The 23,746-nt window shown below is 40.1% G+C and overlaps 1 protein-coding gene and 1 long non-coding RNA gene across 3 annotated transcripts in view; one reads left to right on the top strand and one right to left on the bottom strand.

The window, feature by feature from the left end:
* Positions 1 to 1,204, bottom strand: part of SDHAF3 (succinate dehydrogenase complex assembly factor 3) — a 28,490-nt gene extending 27,286 nt beyond the window's left edge. The window contains exon 1 of the mRNA XM_021538370.4: positions 1,007 to 1,204. Within this exon, the coding sequence (XP_021394045.1) occupies positions 1,007 to 1,168 (162 nt within the window). The 5' untranslated portion in view covers positions 1,169 to 1,204. The remainder of the gene's footprint in view (positions 1 to 1,006) is intronic.
* On the top strand, positions 1,205 to 23,317 carry LOC110474684 (uncharacterized). 2 transcript variants are annotated; one of them, XR_002466143.4, is made up of 4 exons: positions 1,205 to 1,298; positions 2,599 to 2,786; positions 10,872 to 11,025; positions 22,197 to 23,317. It is a non-coding gene; the product is annotated as an uncharacterized LOC110474684 (long non-coding RNA). The 2 variants fall into 2 exon arrangements; XR_014951435.1 differs by lacking the exon at positions 22,197 to 23,317 and adding an exon at positions 12,450 to 22,189.
* Positions 23,318 to 23,746: the final 429 nt, after the last annotated feature.

Here is a 23,746-nt window from a genome sequence, read left to right as displayed (position 1 = left end):
AACCACCTTCCACTGCAAAGCAGAACACAATTTCCTTCCATAGACAGGAAAACAGTTTTGAGATTCAAAAGTACTACCAAGCCAGTAGTTCAAGGAGCATGAAAATTAATGGGAAGCTTGTCTATACATCCATCTCTTGCAGCTGTGTTCATGCTTTAACTGAAGCTCCTCCTCTCTCTACACATTTGCCTGCCATGGGGGCTTCTTGGGGACCTATTAATATGTTGATATTTACTGGGGTCCAGGCATGTGGAGAAAGCACCTCTGCCATGGGGACTTCTTGGGGACCTATTAATATGTTGATATTTACTGGGGTCCAGGCATGTGGGGAAAGCACCTTATGGGTCTCCTTCCTTTGCTGCTTGTGAAACTTGTAACAACTTCGTCACCTGGGAGCGATCTGCTTTTCTCTCTTTGGTGCAGGGGAAGGAGTATTAAGCAGAGAGCAATGTTGACAGAAGACTTGTTTCCTTAAGAAACACTGAAAAAATGTTACTCAGAAATTAAATGCAAGTTCACAGGGAAGCTATTTACACTTATATGTAGCTAATTATAATTATACAATTAGTTATGTATGTAGCTATAAATATTTATATAGATTTATATAATGCAATATTATAGATCATACAGGTAACTGTGTGTATACTTTTATTTACATATATTCATACATAGCTAATTATATGACGGATGCCACTCTGCTACATGTACCTGCGTGTGCACAAGTATACTCACACACATTCCAGGCAAGGCACTGAGAACTATAAAAAACAACCTGCCTAGAGACATGGAGTTACAAGGCATTCTGCAGCTCTGTAAGGAGGCTGCCCTTCACGGGATCATGCCCGAGAAGAGAGACTCGGGTGGGCTGGAAAAGACCTCTGCGATCAGCGAGTCCAGCACCCGAACAGCTGCGACCGCCCGGCGCCGCTGACCTTGCCCGGCCTCCCCGCGCCCGCCGGGCCCCGCCGCTCCCGGCCGCGTCCCTGCCCCGCGGGGCGGCACTTGCCTCCCATTCGCGCAGGAAGCGCTGGGCCTCGGCGGGCCCGGCCGCCCTGTGCCTGCGGAACTCCTCCTTGACGTAGCGGTCGCCCAGGTCGCGCAGGGCGGGCGGCAGGGCGCGGTGCAGCCGCAGGATGCGGCGGTAGAGGCGCCGCGCTCCGCCCGCCATGGCGGCGCCGTGGGGCGGCCCCGGGGCCGGCCGCGCCTCCTCCGCGCCGGGCCCGCGCCCCGTGAGGGGCGGCGCTGCCGCGGGCCGGGAGCTGCGCGCCGCCGTGCCCAGCAATGGGGTACCAGTGCCGGTAAGAGTGCGTGGAGGATGTGGTTTCACAAAGACATGCGGGTGGCAGAGATTGCGATATACACATAGATAAAGAAAACAGCTCATTTTTGGCTCTAGGTTCACCACCAGAAGGATGAAATGGGCACTTTATACCAGAGTAGAATGGTACAAAATTAATTAGGCCACTAAGCCCAAGCGTCATATGCTTAAATTTTGTTTACTTGCATTCTCCCTGTGAGACAAGAGGAGTCATAGCAAGAGGCCTTACTGCCCCCGCAGGACTTTGTGCCACCACGCTGTCACTACCGAGCTCCTGCTTTCTCCTACCCTCCCACTTACAGCTCAAACTCCCCAGCTCTCCAGCAGCTTAACATCACATCCAACTCACCCATGTGGAAAAACCTCCAAATGTCAACACTCATACATACCATGGAAAAAACAGAGTCAGGCAGTGGTGGCAGCAGTAGCAAAAGTCCTGCCTCAGTGTGGGTGAGTGTTAAGCTCCTTCCAGCCAGTGAAATTACTCTTGATTCAAAATAAAAAAGAAACATTTCCATAGGGCCGGGAAGCATTAGGCTTTACTAAAATACTAGGAAATTACAAAACTCTACTGCCTCATTGAAAGCCCAAGTCATTATATGAGAGCAAAACAGAGCAAAGTACAGGTTATTTTACTGACTACTATTTCTTCATGTTTATTTATTGTCCTAAGCACTTCACTGACGGAATACTGAAGTTCCTAGTAACACAAAGTTACTGAAATAAAAGCAAATGCTTATAGGTTCATTATTCTCAATGACAGTCTGCTGTCCTTTTCATGCCAGTGATGCTGTCAGAATAAGCAGTTGGGCCCTGGCAGAAGTGGCCTGATCCTCAAATGGATTGGTCTTGGTATATTTTCAAACTGTATTTTCTGCAGACATTTCTTTGAGGGAGAATTTCTGGACCTAAAGCATTTTGTCTACCATATGTTCTTCCATATGTTCACAGTTTAAAAGGATTGCGGTTAGAAAACTGATTTGCTGTATCCCTTACTTGCAGTGATGCAATTCCTCTGAATCATCGCAGGGTACATTCATTTAGAGAATTTATTTAAATATTTTATTATATCTTGACCACCTTACTCATGTTGCACATTGAGAGTTTTCTCCTTGCTACATCCACCCTGTGTGGGTTTTAGGAGTCCTCCTCTTCCATGGCCTGCTTAAGCCCTCTCCTGGGCACTCATTTTGCCTCTCAGATACTCACCAGGCTCAAATACCAACTCAGGCAGATCTGTGACTTACAACATTTCTTACATCTTGTTTTTCTGTCCACAGAGACCAAAAGCTATTTTTGCCCACCCTGTGGGGCAGGTGGTTCCTGCCCAGGAGGATTCCTGCAGCAACTCTGTACCTCCAGGCTGCTTCAGCTGCAGCTCTTGAGCCTCATCCTTGCACCCTCCCTAAGTGCTGCAAGAGGAGTGAGGATTTACCAGTGAATTCCCCATGGAGCAGAAGATAGAGCTGTAAGTTCATTAAGCTGCTGATAACAGTCCAAGTTGTCAGTCTTTGTCTATTAACAAATTTATATGCCTAAGTCCTCAAAGGTCTCTGCACTATCAGGCAATGTGGAGAGGCAGCAAAGGCAATTGAGTGCCATATTCTTTGTGTACAGGCGCAAAAGGACTCACCATCAGAACTCATATGATACAATATCAGAGGTATTGTTTCTATATAATGACTTCTCAGTCATCAGTACTCAAAATACTTTGAATCCAGATACAATTTTAGTTAACACATGAGCGCAACTCCTTTGCTTGCCTCTTGTTGGTGCCTGCCTCTGCTTCCAGGCAGCGCTGCTTCTGTGCAGGGCACTGTGGCATCTGTCCTGCTGCTCCTGGTGCTCCTCAGCCTGTGAGCACTTCTTAGCTTGCATCAAAGAAAGAGGCACCTCAGGAGAGTGTTCATCCCACTCCTTTTTGGGTAGGTGGAGGCAATTAAGCACTACTTCCTTTCAAGTGCCAATAGAAGGATGTACTGTGAATGTACATGTACTGTGGTACATGTGATTTAGACAACACATAATGGATTATTCTGTATCTGACTGGGCTTTAGAGCACTGGGTCAGTGTTTGTTGTGCTAGAATTGATGTGGATCCTACAAAGTTACCAAAGTGTCTTTGTGCCATACTCCATCATAGTGCCTTTGGATCTGGGGGGATAGTGTCAACCCTGCAATAGGTCAGCACAAAGGCATGTGGAGTGGCTTAGCCAATATATTGAATCTCTATTTGCATGGCTAGTGACTGTGAGTAGCATCTCAGCCTTTTCCCAAGGATATGCAAGAAATCTGTGGTAAAGCATGGATGCAAAGTGGTTTCTTAGCCATCCTTCTGAGTTTTTGACCCTGTGAATCTGCCAGAGTGGCCATGTTGTTTGCAACAGTCCTAATTCCAAATTTAGAAAGACTGGAGAAACACTTCCGTGTTTATTTTTTCCTTTTATCAGTAATATGTTGACTAAAGAAGATGAAGCTGAAGTATTTATTGAGCTGGTATAATTGCTGTAATTTTTAAAATTATCAAGAGCATCCTGAGAGAAGTTCTTTTTGTGAATCAAAATAAATTATTAAATATAGAATGCAATGATGTGGTATTTCTTTCCAGAACTGGTGGTAGTCCTGATGAAGCTAAATCATATTGTCATATTTAAAATATACCCCACAGAATAATATGCATTTTTTTCCTCTAAATTGTGGATAAATGTTAAAGTACAGACTAATTTCCTGCTATTAAAATTAAAAAAGTATAGCCCTGTTCCATGTTTCCTTTTTTTGCATTGTGCAGATCACAATAAAATTGCATCTCTCACTTCAGAATTATGATGTTTTTAACAAACTCTCTAAGTATTTGAATATATTTAATACAGTTCCTTTTTGCATGCTATTCCAGACCAAGGCAAGTTCAAAAACCAAGTCAAAGATCTGTTATGACAGCACAAGTTGTCTATTAAACATTCTGTGGCATCTTCCAATATGCCTCATAAACTAAAAAAATACTGAATTACCCCTGCTCTGTAGGAAATATGAACAGAAAATTAATACTTTCATAAATTACTTAGAAAAAGCCACGGGTACTTAGAGATTCTGAGGATGCTTCTGCCTCTGTCAGAGTGGAGTACAGTTTTGTCCTTGATTCAACAGAAGCAAAATCAGCCCTAGGATGGGACTGTCTGCTTCAAAACCCACCCAAAAGTTGGACATGCAACCTACTATATGTGGATGCTGCTGAAAATGGACCAGCTCTTTCCTCAGGGCTTGGGGAAATACAGCTGATGAAGGTGCCAGTCATGTTTGCTGCTGGCTGCAGAGGCAGCTGCCTGTCCATGTCTGGTCCAGCATTCTTCACACAGCCTTCGTATGCTCCAGACTGCTCAGCAGAACATGGTAGTGAGAGCAGGACAGAATATTTTCTTCCAAAAGCTCCATTTCAGTGAGGAAAAAAGATGCCATAATAAATGTAATTTGGTGCAGCTCATCAGGATGGCTTCAGGTACTCATGCATGCATCTGATAGTAGGATGAAAACAAATACAACACATTTCTGATGAAATAAATACAGCATATGATGATTTTGGAAGGGAGAGGCAGTCAGCTGGTTTTGGACTACAGTCATTTACATGCTTGGCTGGTAGCTTTTGGACATTAAAAGGAAGTTCTGCTTTGGTTCAGCTTATGCTTGAGCTGCTCATTCATTGCAGGGTTTCTTGTGCTTTCATCTGAAGCACATGATCCATATCATCCAAAACAAATTTTTGACAGTTCCTGAGGAAGCTCTGCTTGCCTCCTGCAGACACGAAAGATGCCAAGCGTGTTAAAATATTCAAAGTATTTAGCTACCAAACTCTATCAAGTTTCTGCTTGAATATGTGAGAGGAGAGCTTTGCATCAAGCCAAGTGTAGGCAACATCAGCCCAGAGGAGTGCCAGGCTTGCACGTGGACCCTCCTGCTCACCATCTCCCCACCTTCATCTCCTCTCCCTAGTCTAGCACTGGATTTCAAAGCACACATGCAGCAGCATGTCTCAGGGAAGTGTTGTGAAAGAAAAAGAGAAGATTGCAATTAACCTTGTGAGGATTTTCTTTAATCTCATTTCAGAAACATCTAGTATTCAGTGGAAATTTTTTAAAGAGTTCTACTCAGTGAACTGATTCAAAATTAAAATTTTGGGTAGAATGATTAAAGAGCATCAAAACTCAATGTAATGGCAGGCAAAATGGTTTTAGGGGGTAAACCCTACACCGTCTTTTATAGATAGTGCCAAGTCAGACTGTGAACTGGAAATCTTTTTCACCCTTAAGCTATTGTCATTTTCAACATTCAAAGAAAGCATCCAAAAGATTGCCTATATTACAAAACATTTCTTCTACTTTTGAAAATTCAAACAGAATTTGAAAATGCCATTTATTTGGAATTGCTGTGTGTCTTCTTCTCTTGTGAACAATCTTTTTGGTAAATACAGTACGAGTTCACTTGGTTAATCTGCCACATGTGCTGTTCTGTTTAAATGCATTCAAATTCTGTAAAAGATGCAATATTCTGCTTTTAAATCACATAGTAAATGAATTAAGAGCAGAATGTTGATGCTGAAATAAATGCAATTTGAAAGCACACATTTTGTTATTTCAAATATAATATGAAATGTGCACCCTTCACAGGTAAGGCTTTGTTTTTCTATTCTATTTAGTAAGTCATTGTAAAACTTAAGGCCATGCAAAGATGCTTCCACAAATCCATTAAAATTCCACACAAAAAGAGCACATATTTTTTTATGTTGATGCTTTTAACAGAGGGGAAAAACAGAACAAGTGAGTAAAATATCAAATTTTTAAAATTAATATTCTAAAATCTGCAGAAAAGACAATGTATGTGTGACTGCAAAAGCATAGCCCAGCCTCAAGGCATCAGGAGGGGAGCAAAAGTGAGTCCCTTCTGAACAGTGGCGTCCACGGGTCGTGGGAGCTGCAGATGATATGCTGTCAGGCCCTGAAGCCTTAACTCAGGGAATAAAGCTAGCTAGGCTACATTACTTCCAAACTTTTAGCCCAGCTTCACATTAACCCAAGAGGAATTTAAAGTGCAACGTAAACATGTTTAAATGAAGTTAGAAGAAAGCTTGTTGTCCTGTCTCCTGTTTTCATTAAATATGTTTTTTATGAAAACCATAGCTTACACATGCAAGCTGTGAGGTTTCTCTGGCAGTATTGCAGCTTTAAGTAAACAGACCATAGTATTATTTAGTTTGCTTTCTTCCCTAATTAAATTTTTTTTAAGTTTCCTCTGCTCTCTGTGTGGCTGCTTCAGTTTTGGCATTGGTACTGAGCTGAAGAGGACTAGGAAGAGGACTGCTTTCTCTTTCTCCCCCCTCCCTCCCATCATCAAGTAACCACAGATCAATTGGAAATCCCTTCTTGCTTTTTTTTTAAGATATATAGATAGCAGACAACCTGTCAGAAATAAAGCATGAGCCCTGTGGCTTTTACTGGTCTGGGAGCCCGTACCTTCCCACTGGGAGAGAAACAAAGCCATTGACTGCACTGAGCATGGGAGGTGCAGCTACAAGTGTCTAGGCAGTGCTGCACACTTCAGAGCAGAAAGCAGGGCAAACCCAAAAAATTCGAAGCCAAACATAAATTTTGACAGCCTTAGGGAGTGATTTCTCCTTTTACTATGCTCAGTCGTTATATATTTTCAGGTTCAAGGCTTTGCTATAACATTGTTATTGTTTCACAAATCCAGATCATTGTCTGCTGTTTAAAATGAAGCATGCATAATCCAACATCATTCATTATTTTGGCATAAACAATATGCTATCAGCAAAGCACATGTTCCATCTCAGGTCTCTAGTTCTTTAAAAGCCTTCTGAATGCATCCAGTCTGTCCAGGACAATTTATTTTGCAGACCAGTTTCTGGGATACTTAACTAGCCTCACGTTAAAACACTTGGCATCACCTTTGATTTGCAGCCTTGGATAGGCATCTCTTGTCTCTATGCAGTTTCTGATGTTGTAATCAATCAGGAAAACAAATCCAACATGAAACTGTGTAGCTGTGAAACTGTTTGTGCTCTTTTGTTGTGTTCCCTGCCCTGAAACTCAGCACCACACTGCAAACTGGAGGTGTATCTGGATGGCTACTTATCCAAGGTTTATTATTCACTGGATCTGGTAATATTTGTAATTACATTTCTGGATAGTCAGGATTTTCCTATGTGGTTTCTTGATATAACATCTTGTGTTAATGGTTGGGATTCAGGATAGAACTATAGGATACCACATTAAAAAAAAAAAAATTAAAAGTATTTAAATAAATACACAAGGTCCCTTAAACCCTTTTTATCCAACATCACTATCACTGTTAATCAGTTCCTCCCTCCACCCCCTTCCCAAACCACCTGAAGGCAGGATCAGTGGTGATCAAAAGACATGTAGCATTTCTTAGTATTGAAATTATCACCTCTGTGAGATACGGTTTTTAATGGTGAGTTTATTGCTATTGCTTTGTGAATTATGGCTTTTCACTTCTCTTAAACCAAAACAAAAGTTATTTGCAAAGTGCCACAGGAATAATTTTTAGACTGAAAAACAAGTAAGTTAGTGATCACAAACTGCTTGCTGCTTTGTGGAAGTGGCATTTGGTTTTTTACTTCTTTGAGATTTGGTTTTAAACTGAGATGTCAAAAGATAACTTGTTCTTTTATGCTGTGAAGCAGTAGTGGCTCCAAGTCCTATCAAAAGTACAGACCAAAATGTAAGGAAAAAAATTTCAACTCTTTCAGTCTCATGTAGATAGTGATGGCATTAGGATGACAGTGCAGACAGTAGAATGGTCACAATCTCTTGAAGAAAAAAGTTGGAGACTTTTCACTGATGGGATATAACAATTACAAAGTGTCCTAGCATTGTTTATTCTCCAATTTTATTTTCCCACCACATAGAAGTTATAAATTTTTTATATTCATTAGTAGGGTATAAAAATAATGTACATTTAAAAATCCTTGACAACGAATCTTGAAAGAAAATGTTTAATGGTGCAGGGATGTACTTCTGGAACTTATGGTGGAAACAACATTCTGTAGGACAGATAATTTTTCTGTGAGCTCTAAAATTCATATGATTGCTGTGTCATCTTGAAAAATTGGAGAATCCCATCCAGGTCTAGGGTACAGTGTCTATTTAAAATATCAGGCTGTGATATCAAAAGATATACTTCAAGAGATCAGCACTTCAGAAATTCTTCAAAAGGACATGAATTGTACCCCTTCTGTTGTTCAGCTTCATATATCAAAATTGTACTCTTCACAGCTTCCAGAGGGCTTTGCTGGGACTCATTTACTGTCTTCTTGCACTCTGCCTTCAAAGTTATGCCCTGGGAGCAAAACTTCTCATTTAAGAGCTGGATTTCAAAGTGCTCTGAAATCCACAGGCATCTCCAACATGTTTTGAAAATTGTTACACCTCACCAGAGCCAGAGGCATCATTATCCATGCAGGTCTGAAGTCAGTTGGTCTAACAGGTCTTCAGATAATACCCCTTCTTTTCAACCTTCCCAGGAGAACTGCATTTTATATGCTTGGAAATCCACTGGGATATGATGCTGGTCTTGAAAACTTAGTCATGGCAATAATTAAAACATTTCACAGTATAAATTTGGAGTAATTCCTCCCTCCTTATGGAACTGCTAAGCAATTTTTGATTCTTGATTTTTTAAATCTTTTTATTTTGTAAACGAGTCAGAGAAATCTGAACCATGAAATATGTGTATATTGCAGACTGATCCTAAGCTTACTATTGAAATTTGGTAAATAGCCAGTTGAGAAATATTTAACACTAGTGATGGTTTAGAAAAAGTAAAACAAAATAAAAAATTACTTTTCTGATACTAGAACATGAATCATTTCTGTTGCTGTCAGTAAATACTTTCAATTCCTTCTCAAGTATTGTCTGCTTGATATATGTGCTGTTGTACAAGCAAAGGAATAGATATGCCACACAAGTAGTACACGCTATATGTGCATGTATCTGTTTTTATATAAATATATGTACATATACTTGCACCCACATGCCCCTCCAAACTCACATACATATGTCCATGGACACGAATACACACACACACACAACTGCATACAAACTTTTGTTACTGTAACTTTCTGAAATAACATAAAAAAAACATTTTTCCTGGCTTACTTTGTAATCAGATTCCTAAGGCTTTTAATATGGTGCCTTTTTTTTCTTTCTGGTAACTCTTCCCAGTACTTTCCACAATATAAACTGTGTCCTGTGTGTCTGTATTTGACACTCACCAATTGCTTTCTACACTTGCTCTCAAAATGTGCCTCCAGGTACACTGAGATTGTCTGAGAGTACCACATCTCCATTCAACAAATGGGAAACTTGAGAAACTGAGTCATCATGCCAACCTAGCCTTCAGTAAGACAATGTCAGAGATGGCATGACTTAAGGCTTTTCTGTGTCTCAATTCAGCACTTCAGCCAGTAGTTGATATTGTCTCTGAGGTTTGGTCAATTTTGTATTATTTCGTACTCTATCAGTGTGTCAGTTTTTATTTAAAACTTTTTGGACATCATTGTCATCATCCTCAGATAAATCACCCATACAAATCAATCTAAAGTCTATGAGAATTTTAGTAAATGCTTTCTATACATCCTGTCGAGGCTCTCTCAACAACTGAAACGTGCAGCTACTGAGATCTGAAGCCTTAACCCTAAAATGAACTGAAAGGTGCTCCCACAGCAAAGGTGGAAATGCCCTGGCAGCAAAAGACTTGAAAGATACTGATTGTCTCTAGTTGACATTCAGTAACAAATATATATCTTAAGGCATGATTAAAACATTCATTAAAGAGTGAAAATAAAACATCATTACAAAAAAATGAGGTTTCCCCTCTTACTCTTTAATAGTTACAAAACATTCTTCTGGTTCTTTAATTGCTGCTTGCAAAGGCTCTGTACTGAGTCATTTAGTTTCTGAAAGTAACAACACTGTCCTAGCCTTCTTATTGGCATTTACTCCTATGCCACCCACATTGAGCTCCAAATCTGCATCCAAGGATTGCTGAGCTGTGAAGACTGTATTTGTGTAATTCTGCCAGCAACCACCCATATAACCTCAGAAGAATCAAAGAGAACTAAAGATATGCTGAAACATTCAAAAGTCATATGAACACCAACTACCAGGAGATGCTTACAAGCTTAAGGATATTTTATACACATCCTGTTCCATTTTCTGGTTGGTCTTTTCAGGGTGGAGAAGGATGGGAAGTGGTCAAAGACAATTCTTTGTATTTGGTCATTTAGCAAAGTTGACGTTTTTTATTCTATCCATCTCATTTCCAGATGGTGGTAAGCCAAATCTCAGCTTTGTGCCACACTATGGGACTAGAGAAAGGCAGCTGAGTGTTGCCACAGGATGAGAAAAATATATTTTAAAAGAGATGAGCACTAAAAACTGATAAGAATTATTAGCATTGTTATATTGTTTAGCCATTCCACAGTTGGTTTATTCACTGTCTAGTAATTGTCCCTTCCTCACTAGGTGTGTCCTTGCTGAAGAAAATGAAGATATTTACCCAGGACCAACAAGGGATCAAGGCAAGATGAGAGTAGCTTCAACATCAGCATCCTCACCTGCCTCTCTTGGCTTCACCCCTCACCCAGGGTGTTCCTGTGTACAGTTTTGCATGCCCTAGGTAAGCTTTGTTTTGAGATGAGGCTGTAAGTCTATAAGGCTGGAAACAGTGTTCTTCATGTCTAGAGTCTGGATTAAGTGTTCTAAGGGTGGTATAGGCTCTGTACTCACAAAAAGCAGGATCTTCCAGGATGTCTCAAAGTGAGCACACAAAATGAATAATGCCATTCACTCCTGAAGTGTATCCTGCAGACAGAGACTGCAGTTCTGTGCATGCAAAGTTCTCTGGTTCATCTCTACATATGTATATGGAGAAGGTACATATTTATGCATCCACATATGCAAACAGATCTCTGTATTGAAGACAGGAATTAAGAAAATTATGTAAAAGGCTCCTCCTTACTTTGACTGGAAATAGCAGTGATCTAGCACACCTGAGGACAAATGTTCTTCCAACTGTGTTTTTAACCAGAGTGCTTAACCCTCCCACCTTTACTTTATGAGATTCCATAAATATTTTTTTAGTATTTAGCTGCCCCTCTGTATTTTCTCACTCTTCCTAATTAAACAAAATTAGTTGATTCATTTCAAGTTAAGTAATGAATTTCTCATCATTTTTACTCCCTAACTCACATGCGAGAGCATAAAGGTTGCATTGTCTGGGATGATTGGCTGAGTGGAAGATGTTTATTTGTAATAAGGATTCAAGAAAATCCCCTGTATCCACTGCAAATTATAAACATAGAAATGTCTCCATGAGTCTTTGGTTTGTTAAAAGAATTGTGTTTAAAGTTGCTATTTTTAGGTTTCAGTTTGACATCACAGTATCTCTTTAAGCAAATAACCCAGGCAGTGCAATGCTTCTTGAACGGGGAGTGAAGTTTACCAGTGAACATCTTCTTGGCTGGTCAAGACAGTCAGCAGATTTCTGGGGTTTGGAAAGAAGAAAAAAAAGCAAAGCTCACCCTTTATTATCTAAACAAATATTTTTTTAATATTTCTATGTATGTAAGTTTATAGGAAATATAAATTAAAGTAAAATATGGGAAGACAATAACTAGGGGGACTCCACAGAATTATTGTGGAATACACCCATGGACACATGGTGCACCCACCTGCCAGCATAAAAGACATAGGATTTATATCAGCACTGAACAGGGACATGAGTATCACAATGACTGTTTTCAGGCTGCATCCCAGTTACTGCAGTGTGAAAACCACTAATATACATGACCACTTGCAAAAGTCATGGATGATGTGGTGACATAGGACAGCAGCCCAGAAATCTGCATCTGATTTATTTCTTAGTCATTGTTAGGTGTCACTATGTTTAACATGACAATTATAACATGACAAGAGCTCTGTTTATAAAAGTTACACATATCAGAAAAATATGGAAGAGATATCCTTTTTCTTGTTTTTTTTTTTTGTTTTTTTGGGTTTTTTTTTGTTTTTTTTTTTTTTTTTTTTTTTTTGTCTCAATAGAATGTAGCCTTTCAGAACCAAAACCCAGGATGACATATGCAAACAAGCAGCTTCACAGATATGGACATTCCTGTTTTGTCCTGCATCCTGAATGCTGCCAGTCAGGAATCAAATGCCAATTCTAATGCTCTGAAATTATTTGAGGAGGGAAATCCAGCCCACAGCTGTCCCATTGCTATGCAATGTACAGAAGGAATCATATGCTGCATATGGTCTGGTAAGAACTTCCTGCAATATTTTGATGCTCAGACCACTTTTATCACAAATTTCTCTTTTATTGCTATGAGGAGGACCCTTTTAGACCTTTATAATCACAGACTGAACCAATTTGTACATGTTTGTGTTATGCCATCTTCCTTCTCCCTTGTCTTTTCTTCCTTGCAACAGCACTGTGAAAGGCCCATTGTTGAGCAGTAGGGTTGTGACATGAGGGCCAAATCCCTTTGTTCACATTCCTTCATCTCCTCTGTAAGGGATGAAATCTAAGTGAGGGAGTGGCATGCAAAATTGTACAGAGCTTTGGAGCGCTCACATAATACAAGATGCTGCTCCAGTTCAAGCACATTCTTGACTCCTGCTAAACCCAACATGAAACAGTACTAAAGTCTACATGGATTGCAGTGACTGCATTTAATGCATTGTTCATATTTGCTGCCCTTACTTCCATGCACAATATTCATTAATTTTGGACGGCCTTAGTTTTCTTGTCACCACCTAAAAGCCTGTACAACCATGGACAGGATCTAGTCTGTGCTGTATTCCTTGGTTCTGGATTGATTTTCTTCCATGAATGGAAGCCAAAGCCTTCTCTTCCACACAGTTCCTCTTCTGGATGCTGCATTGATATACTGGCTGTATAACATTCCCAACCCAGTGCCACTTACTGAGTAAATTGCACAGCCTATCCATTTTAGAAAGCAAGCATGATGATTTCCAAAGGTGCTGGTTCTGCTGAACTGCATCATCTTGTTGAGGCAACACAACTAAAAATTATAGGAGCAGAGTTGATGGAAGACAAGGGATTTCAAAATTATACACATTTTGAACATAAGAAGTGTGAGCTGGTAGAAAATCCATTCTCATTGCTATTGTTAGCATTCACAGTTTCAGAAACAGACAAGTTTTGATTACCTCCTTTATTCATTTTAATAGCACTATTTGCAAGAGAAATACCATACTGCTGGAGCACCATGCCTTTGGGGTTGATAAGATATAGTCTTCTGCACCAGACTTACAGAGATTGCATCACGTTAAGAGAAAAAATGCACTAATATCAGTGCTGTGCAGAACTGTGTCATTTCAGGGTATCAGAAAGTCCCAGTTACACGTATCCCTTTTTTAAGAGGAGAGGAGGCACTTGTGCATTCTGGAACTTGTTTGTGAATTTTAGCTGGCTACACCCAGTGTAAGTTGCTTTAACTTTTTAAACTCTGGCAGCCACTACTGAGGACAACAGAAAAAAATTTGCACCACCAGAGGATTTGTGTTTATTTGTTTTTCAATAAACAAGTGGTATATAAATGAAACACCTTATATTTTCTGTTTTTCAACCTCTATTGTATTTCTTGAGATATCTATGAGTGTTGTTCTGATTTGTCATCTTGCCTCTCAGAAGAATGTCATCCCCTTTCCTTGTGGAGTCGACTCTGGGCTGTTTTTCTCCGACAGACACTCTGACAGCCGTCTTCATCGGCCAGTAGATGTCATTGTGTTTCCACCGCAAAAGCACATCAAACATATTCATCTGGCTGCAAATGCCTGTCTGGTCCTGCAAACAATACTGTTGAGCATTTAGGATTTTCTCTACCCTGCAGCAAAATATTTGTTAAAAACACTTAGCTAGAAAAGAGTGAAAATTAATTTCCAAGCATTTGATAGCTGTGACTAACTAGCCAGAATACCCTTGGCTTCAGCTAGTGTAGTGCCAATGGTGTTATACAAACACAGCTTACTCAATAGGACACAAATCATTGTTAATAAACTATTACAAAAGATGCCAACAGTAGAAGATAGAAATAATGTCTCATGGATTACCCAGCTCCTTTAGGCAACCAGCTCATTCTACTGTGAGGTCATATGTTCTTCAATACTCAGATAAAGTTGAGAATTTATACTTCAAAACTTTTTAGACCTTCAGAGTGTAATGAAAAGAGGCTGTAGTCTGTTATTTTTCAGCTATTTTATTCTGGACCATGTTAACAGGTTCCAAATTTTCATGATATAATATTTGTGATGTAATTAGAAAGTTCCATTTGAAGTCAAAACTTGGTAGCAATAGAGAAGGAAACACTTGGCAGTAGTACAAGAGCTAGGGTTTTCCAAAAAGTCTGACATATTTTTTATCAGTAAAAACTCAAGAGAAATCATTTAACCACCATCTTGCAACATCCGTGCTGGAAATGGCATGGAGGGCCAAATTCCCTGCTGGCAGCAACCAGTGAGGCTCTGCTGGCTCTAACAACACAGGAGACCCTTGACAGATTCAGCAGAGAACTGGCATTTTGCAGTGTGTTTTGAGTCCCAGGGGCCAGTGTGAAACTGAGTGAGGTCAACGGAAATCTTTTGCTTTTTGGCAATGGGCTATGGATGAAGCCATGAATCAGGTTTTCTGCAGGCTGGCGCAGCACATCTGTCTTGGGGTGAGGCAGCTGAAAGGCATAGGCTTGCATTTTAAAGGACAAGCTTCATTTCATAACTCTCTACTCAGGCTTCACTAGCTCAGGAATAACCTGAGATGGCACAAGAGAAACTCTGTTTCTCCTTTAGTGTGGCTCATCCTCTTGCTTGATCATGGAAACATCTAAAGCTCTTCCTGGAGTGGGAGACTTCTGCACAGGTAGGTGGCTGGTTTGGGTTGAGAGGGTCCTTTAAAGATCATATCCAACTTCCACTGGCAGGGACATCTTTCACTAAATCAGGTTGCTCAAAGCCCCATCCAGCTTGACCTTGAATAATTCCAATGGTGGACAGAATGACTGGACAGTGGCCGGGCAGAAAGGGACCTGGCCTTTGAGACGCTTGAGTGTGTCCAGAGGAAGGCAACAGGCTGGTGAGGGGCTTGGAACACCAGCCCTGTGAAGAACAGCTGAGGGAGATGGAAAAAAGGAGGCTCAGAGTGACCTTCTCACTCTCTACAACTCCCTGAAAGGCGGTTGCAGTCAGCTGGGGGTCAGTCTCTTCTCCCACGTAGCCACTGACAGAACAAGAAGACAGTCTTAAGCTGCACCAGGGGAAGTTTAGGAAAAAAAGTCTTCACTGAAAAAGTTATTGGGCACTGGAATCATCTGCCAAGGGAGGTAGTGGAGTCACTATCCCTGGACGTGTTTATAAAAAGAGTGGACGAGGCACTCTGCCATGTTTTAGTTGATGAGATGGTGTTGGTCATAGATTGGACCCAGTGATCTTAAAGGTCTTTTCCACCCTAGTTAATTCTGTGATTCTGTGGGTCACCCAAAATTATGGATGGGAACTGTGGCTGTTTCCGAGCTTGGATATGAGGTGATGGTATACATACAGAGGTCCTGTAAATGAGGACCCCTTGGACTATCTAGACCACACAAACTCTTGTGCTTGGATGAACAGCCAGAAGTCTATAGGTACTACAGCAGTGTCCTTTGGGCTGTACAGTGATAGAGCACGTTTAAGGATCACAGCAGCCTCACTTGCTGACTTACAGATAAATTCACCTGCAATTAGAGCTATCCATGGTTCAGAACTAGTCTTTACTTATATTCCAAAGCAGTCTCTTGCAAGAAAAAAAAAAAAAAAAAAAAAAAAAAAAAAAAAAAAAAAAAGTTGTGACAAAACATCAATTTAATAATTCATGGATCAGGCTACAGGTGACATACCCATTCCCTACACACCACTCCACATTCATGACATACATGCTATGGCTGCTAGCTTTCCAAAGCACATGGAGGAAACTTTGTACTACCCAAGTGGGAGCAGTGTCAGGCCGCTGAGCTCCCAGTTCTGTGCCTCCAGACTTTCACATTTACCTGGGATTTCTCATTCGAATAAGATCATTTAGAACTGCCTCCTGGTAATTTTTTTGATCTACATCAGCTGATCCATAAATATCAAGTAAAAAATATGCAGCACTGTCTTAAATAGTTGTAGTCCCAGCTCACTACTTCCTCATCTTATCCCTCCCAGTCCTGTTCCCTATCCCATGCAGCCAGGTTTTGCTGGAACATTTATCTGAGGACTTAGCTGACTAAAAGCAGACCATAAATTTTTCTTCATTCAGGTGCACATTTTTTTCCATGTAACCAACTATGTCATTGCAGTGTGACAGTGTAAAGGAGAAGAAAAATGTAAATGATAAAATGCAAAGGAGAGGGAAATAGATCTCTGTTTTTCTATCTGCCTGAGGATATCCTCACAGAGGTAGAGACAGTGGCGAGATGGATGTGGGAGTCCAAATTGCTGACTTTAATCTGGACTGCAGTAAGTGTCCTCTGTCTCATATTTCCATCTAAAACAGTGGAGGTAATGCTACTCACTGTCTCATTTCACCTTAGGAAAAACATTAACAAGGCTGTTCAGGCATTTATATACTACAGAAACTAGAAAATTCCCACTCCTGCAAAAGACCATAAAGACGTGACTGACTCTACTTGTTGTACCAAATGCACTGGTGAAGAAGATCACTAATTTTAAAATTACAGTAAAAATACTGATCTATCTCACTTCCTAAGTATGTCTTGGATATCCTCGCCAACACAAATGTTAATTTATTATTTTAAAAAATAGTAGTTTATTATGTAATCAGAGCCTATGTTAGAACACACTTCCAGAAGGGACATGAATGAAGACTTTCTGAATATGATACATATTGATAAATTAAGTTTTGCTGTATTTGGTTCTGCTGCTATTTAAATATTCTATAACTTTCAATGTAATTGTGCATGAGTTTGTATATCTTTTTTTGCTTGGAGCAAATCCAAGTCTGGGAACACTCAGGTGCAGGTGGAGGCTTTGCAGCAGGGTTCAGGTGTTAAGGAAACTACCCAGTCTAAACATCCATTCTGAGACCCTCCACCAGTCACATTCCCGAGACCAGAGACTGGGACTGCTGGGACTGCTGGGTCCAAAGGTCCTTCAGAGAAGGCAGCTCCAGTGTGCCGACGGAAGCCCGGCTTGATTCGCTCCACACTGCACTCACACAGTCAGCAGTTTGGCTCTAGTTTTCCCAGGGCAGTCTCACATGTCTAGTTCCATTTATTCACAGCACAGTAATCTGCCAGAGCCAGAGGAGTGTTGGAGGAGGACCCTCAACAAAGGAGCCTTCACCTGTCTTCATGTCCTCTGTTATCCAAAAGGTCAGCTGTTCCCGGCTCCTGAAGTGTCTCTCAGTGTCCATTCACCATGACTCTTCATGGCCTTTGTTATCCCAAAGGTTTGCACTCCTTTTGTCTCGGGCTCCCATACAAAGCTTAATCTGCATTTCAGCCTGCATCTTAATCTTCATCTTTCGAGCTCAGCTACCTGGATGAGAGATGTTTCTCAACTCATGGAACCAGGAAGAGACACCAGCCATGGCACCCAGGGAGATGCCAGATCCTGGGGTGGCAGCACTTCTGGCCTACATGAATGTCACTTGAAGAGCACATCTGCCACCATGGATTCCCTCTACTCACAGAGGGCTCAGAAAGGCATCTGTCTTAGGCTTGTCCCTTGGGATTCCTTTGCACACCCTAGCTTGTGCAGCCATGAATCCCTAAGACACAGCACTGAGGCATAAGAAGAGATGTGTTGGAGATTAGGGGTTCTTCCTTTTTTGTTTGTTTTCTGTCATGGTATTTTTCTGCAGTTTCCTTTTTCTTTCACCCCTTTGGATAGAACTAGACTCTCCTAAGTTTAATTTTTTTTTTTTTTTTAAATTAAAGCAGAGATGCTAATTCACAGAATCATAGAATGGTTTAGGTTGGAAGGAATCTTAAAGATTACCTAGTTCCAACTGCTCTGCCATAGGCAGAGACACCTTTCACTTCTCCAAGCTCCCTCTGCATCTGGTACCACCATGGTCCCAGCAAAATCCTATCACACCTTAAGAAGCTGGTCTAACACTGACAGGTCAAACCCCCTCTGGTTCCTCCTGCTGTCTGTGGTGGGAATTGAGATACTTGGGCACCTTGCTGCCCAGCTCAGGCACCTGACTTCCATGGAGCCAAAGATGATGAATGGCTCCTGACTCCTGGGGAGCGCAGTGTCCATTTTTGCTAGCTGTAACAGCTATAACAAGCCTGGTGAACTCACCAGGCTATGCATTCTTCAGTTGCAAGGTAGCTTTACCTATAACTTGAATCTCTTGAACAGTTGTAAAAGAGAAAATATGAAATTTTGCAGCATCTGAAAATTTAAGCAAGAAAACATTTTCATGCTCATGCATAATAATTAATCTTTAGCAAGGTTATTTGTAATCATGTTAATAACCTATTTATTCTAACTCTTCTTAGTATAGCATCATCACAAAAGCCTCTTGGTGTGCTCAGTGTAGAAAGTTGAGATGCTATAATGATGTCAAAATGAAATGCTGTCAGTGCAAATCCATAAAATGACATAACGGTGTCAGAAATGAAAGGGAATCCTATCAGAGTGTGTTCCAGAACCACACAAAAATTTGTGAGAGGAAAGGGTGCCACAACTGGGGGACAATGTTTGTTATGACAGAAATGCTGAAGAAGCTAAAAAGGGAAACCGTGTTTGCCAGCCACATCACTTTTTAATCCAGTAGATTTAAGAACTTGTGCTAATTTCCTCTCTAAATAGCTCAGTGAGCAGAACAGTGTTTTGTGTTGCAGAAAGAGGTTTTTAACAAGTTATATTTCCAGGTTCCTTCTGAAAGGGAATAGAAAGGTTCGTTGCATTGTTTGTGTAAGTAAACAGTCATTTTTCATTTGAAAGAAAAACAAAATGCTTGTTATCTGGTTATCCTCCTTAAGGAAACTCACATCCCATGACTCAAATAGCATCCTAAAGAAAGGACTCTCTAGGCATCGAAGGTAGGACAAATCTATCCCTAGATCTATTTTTTAATGGTTACAAGTGCTGAGAAATTCACACATCCTTTGAGGAAGGATCAGTGTTTTGCAGCTGTTCACTTCTTTACCCTGTAACATCATGCTCAGTAATAAAACCTGAGGCAGCAGAAGAAGGAGGGATGCAGAGCAGGTTTCCAAGTTGGCCAAGTTCAGCACGTGTCTGGGCATTGGTCTGCCCATGGGAGGTGGTGAGTGGTTGCCTCTGCTTTGCTTGCTGTTTTTTCCTCTTTTCTTCACCAATGCCTTTATATCACACTGGGAGATCTCTTGCTCTTTTTCTCTTCCTATTTCTTCTGGGTAGAGGAAGTGATTGAGCAGCAGTATGAGTAATGAGATGCTGGACAAGGCCAGCCCACCAGGGATGGGAACTGACTGAGCTAAACACACATCTCCCAAGTTTAAGGAATAGCCTGCATTTACCATATTAAGTTTGTGACACTGAATTTGAGAGCTAAGCTCTCTCATAACCAAAACTCTTTCTAAATGTATCTCAAAGTCCTATTTAAAGCCAGGTGCTGTGAAGAATGTAGTAAAGGATGAAACAACATGCTGCAAGAGTAAGCAGCCAGCTTCATCTACTGCAGCACAGATACAAACTTTCATCTGGTTTCTCTCATCCATACCTTATTCAATGACTAAACTAGAACCCATGACAATAAGCTGAGAATTTGCAGAAGCTGGGTGCTCACCTGACTTGGCTACTGGAGAAGGCCATGATGAAGCTCCCCTGGCACCAGTGGGAATAGCCTGGCTCCAAAACACTTTTGACATGATTTGCTAATGCTAATGAATTTGCCATGACATTTGCTTAGACTATGGTGTCTGAGGTTTAATTATCTTCATTATTAAGGGTTGTGTCATTGCTGTTGGGAGTATTCTGACTTCAGATTCTCCTGAGACCACACTACACTTGTCCCTGTGATTGACTACCTATCCATAGTGCTTGGAGTGGCACTCATGCCAGAGGATAGGTTTAACTAAGAGTTTGAAAAGTCAAACATTAAACTCATGGAATATGTGCACACAGAACAAAACCACCTTTATTTGCTGGTTCTTGGTGATTGTTCTGGATTATATGCCCATACAGTGCTAAACATTCAGACTGTATTATAGATGATCTGGAAAGTGTTCCTGACAGGTTATATTTGCTTACATTAGCATCCACTTGTTTCCTAAAAACTTGAGTGTGACCATATTCTTGGTAGAAGTTCAGGGTTTCATCCCCACTGCTGTCCCATAATCACCCCTAGGAGAGAGTGATCCCACCTTGAGACACATCCAATCCTTCTTCATGTCAGCAATGGAAGCTGAAGGCACTGGCCTCGATTTGAAACCTGGATTTTATGCTATTAAAATAAGGCAGGCTGCAAATACCATGTTAATGAAGATTACTGACCAGGTTATACCCAAAGTTCGTGGGCAGAACCTTCAAACAAGACAAAGATCACCTAAAATTTCAGCTGCTGAGAAGAACTGTTAGAATCACAGAATCATAGAATCATAGAATCATAGAATCATAGAATCATAGAATCATAGAATCATAGAATGGCTTGGGTTAGAAGTACCTTAAAGACAATTTAGTTCCAATCCCCCTGCCATGGACAGGGACACCTTTCACTAGACCAGGTTGCTCAAAACTGCCTCCGACCTGGCCTTGAACACCTCCATGGATGGGGCAGCCAGAGCTTCTCTGGGCAACCTGCTCCAGTGTCTCACCACCCTCACAGTAAAGAATTCCTTCCCCATATCTAAACTAAATGTCCCTTCTTTCAGTTTGAGCCATTACTCCTTGTCACTAGAGTTCCTGACAGAGTCCCTCTCTGGCTTCCCTGTGAGGCCCCTTCAGATGCTGGAAGGTTTCTGTGAGCTCTCTGCACAACCTTCTCATTTCCAGGCTGAACAGCCCCAACTTTCTCAGCCTGTCTTCATGGGGGGGGGTGTTCCAGTCCCCTTATCACCATCATGACCCTCCTTTTCAAAGTGCCTGTCTGCTCTCAGGGCTTACGCTTCATTTCCCAGTGCTCAATTTAAACAACAAAGTAGGTTCTGATCACTTTTTTTCAGCCAAGGTGTTTTTTTTTAAACAAAAACTGTAAATTTGATTAGGCAGAAATATTCCATCACTAGATTTTTGATGTTTTTTATCTTCAGCTGTCCATACTGAGGGAAAAAAAAAAAAAAAAGACAAAATAGTATGGAAGCCTGAAAAGTCCATGTTGATGCTTTACAGCACATTTTCATTCTGTGATTACAATTTTTTTTTCATTTCCTGTATACAAAACAAAAGAACTGAAGAAACACTTGAAGTTGAAATAAAACATTTCATCTGAGTCAGGAAAAATGTATGTTTCACATGACCCAAAAAATTTTGCCAGAATTTCTGATTCCTACAGCATTTGGAAGAATTACTGAGTGATGATTCAAAGTAAGCTTTCAAAACTTCCATAAAACTTTCTGGTGAAATAAAATCCTACTTAAAAAAATGTCTGAACTTTTCGAAAAGTGGTTACATCACATCAGCACATAAAATTGTCTGAATTTTTTTTAAAATTACTTTATGGCTACATCATACTAGCAACAGCTGAAAATCAGAAAGCAATACTGATAATTTAAAGGGAAAGATACTTTTCTGCAGTGAATTTGCAACTTATTTATTCTACAGAAATGGCGGTAAAAAAATTTCATTTTCTTTTCTCAACAGATATTCAAGCAGATTAAAACTCTCCAGGAAATCTCTGAAGGTGTTGCTGATTTCAACTGAAAAACAGATATTTTCAATTTTGACAAAATATTTTCATTTTACTAGAAATAGCTAATTTCATTTACTAGGAATTAAGCTATCATTTTTGTAAAATATGCTCCCCAAAGTAGTAAAGAAAATGGAATATTATGATTCACATTGTGGTAAAATGGGTATTTGTTTTAAAATTTTTATATTAAAATTTTGATTTCTTCAAGAATGTTTGAATATTCTCTTTTTTTCAGAGCAGAATTGCAAAGAAATTCTCCAACATCTTATGTACATTCATATGTTTTAAAAGTATGTCTATTGCTGTGTCAAATGTGTCTCACAGGAAAAAGCTATTGACTTTTCCATTCTATTTCTTTAATTTTTCACTACTATTGTCTGTTGTAATACTCCAGGTAGGTGCTGTGTATGCATCTGATTATGCTGTGTTACACAGCAGGGAAACCTCTTATCTCAGACTGGTTGCTTGGTTGAGGAAAAAAAACACATTTAAGGTTGTAAACACAGCTGTGGAAGAAATATTTTCTATTTCCTTGCTGTTTGTTTTAATGTACTAAAAAGACATAATTACAGAAGTTTGCAAAAATGCCAAAATGTAAAACACAATAGTAGTTTGGTCTATATGTTCCTATTATATGTCTATGTCTTCAGATGTAGCTTTAAACTAAGAAAGCCTAAGAAAACCTTTAGAAATGTCTTCTCTACTTTACACTCTGATTAGAACTCATAAATAAAGTCCAGAATTTTCAGGAAAATTTTTTTAAATTAATCTCATAGCTATACTGGTATTAAGAAGTGTTCAAATCTTGTTCTTGCCATTTTTCATGCCAGCTTGAGGATTTGTGTTTCTATTGTTTCCTTTTTGACTCTGCAAACATTTTAAAGATAGGAAATTTGCAGATCTGTGAAAAAAAATAATAGAGGTTTTGTAAATCTAACCACTGCAACTTCATTTGAAGAAAATGAAATCTGAACTCTGAAAGAGGACAATGCCTTTTTTTTTCAGCTTGCAAAGAAGTAGAGTAATGCAATCCCTTTTATTTCCTATTTAAATAAAGGCAGGAGCGTTTTCATCTGTGGCGTGCAAAGTCTGCTTTACAAAGAATAAATTCAGAGCACACACATTGTAAGTATTTGCCAAGAGCACTGAGTTTATATGGGTTGAGTAAACAGCACTATAATATTACAATTATAAAAACAAAATGTGCAGAAAAATGTGATTCTCACTCCTTTGTTAACACTCTGTTAGTTCCTGAAGTCCTAGTGAGAAAAGATTAAATGTGAAGCCCTCTGTAAAGAGCTCTGCTCCATTCAAGCTGCAACACCCCCAATTACTTCACCAAAAAACGAACTAGATTTGATAAAGAACCTTAGTCCAAATCCTGTGCATGAACACCTGAAGCCATCTCCCCTGAAATCCTGTGTAAAATAACACTAATGGCATCCTGGTCACTTCAGTTTTTGGAAGATTTCACCTTTTATATCACAGTGTAAAAGCAAAC

This window comes from Lonchura striata, chromosome 2 (genome assembly GCF_050655825.1).
Source record: "Lonchura striata isolate lonStrDom1 chromosome 2, ASM5065582v1, whole genome shotgun sequence".
Taxonomy (NCBI): domain Eukaryota; kingdom Metazoa; phylum Chordata; class Aves; order Passeriformes; family Estrildidae; genus Lonchura; species Lonchura striata.
The sequence above is the reverse complement of the archived record's forward strand: the minus strand, read 5'-3'. Positions and strand labels throughout refer to the sequence as shown.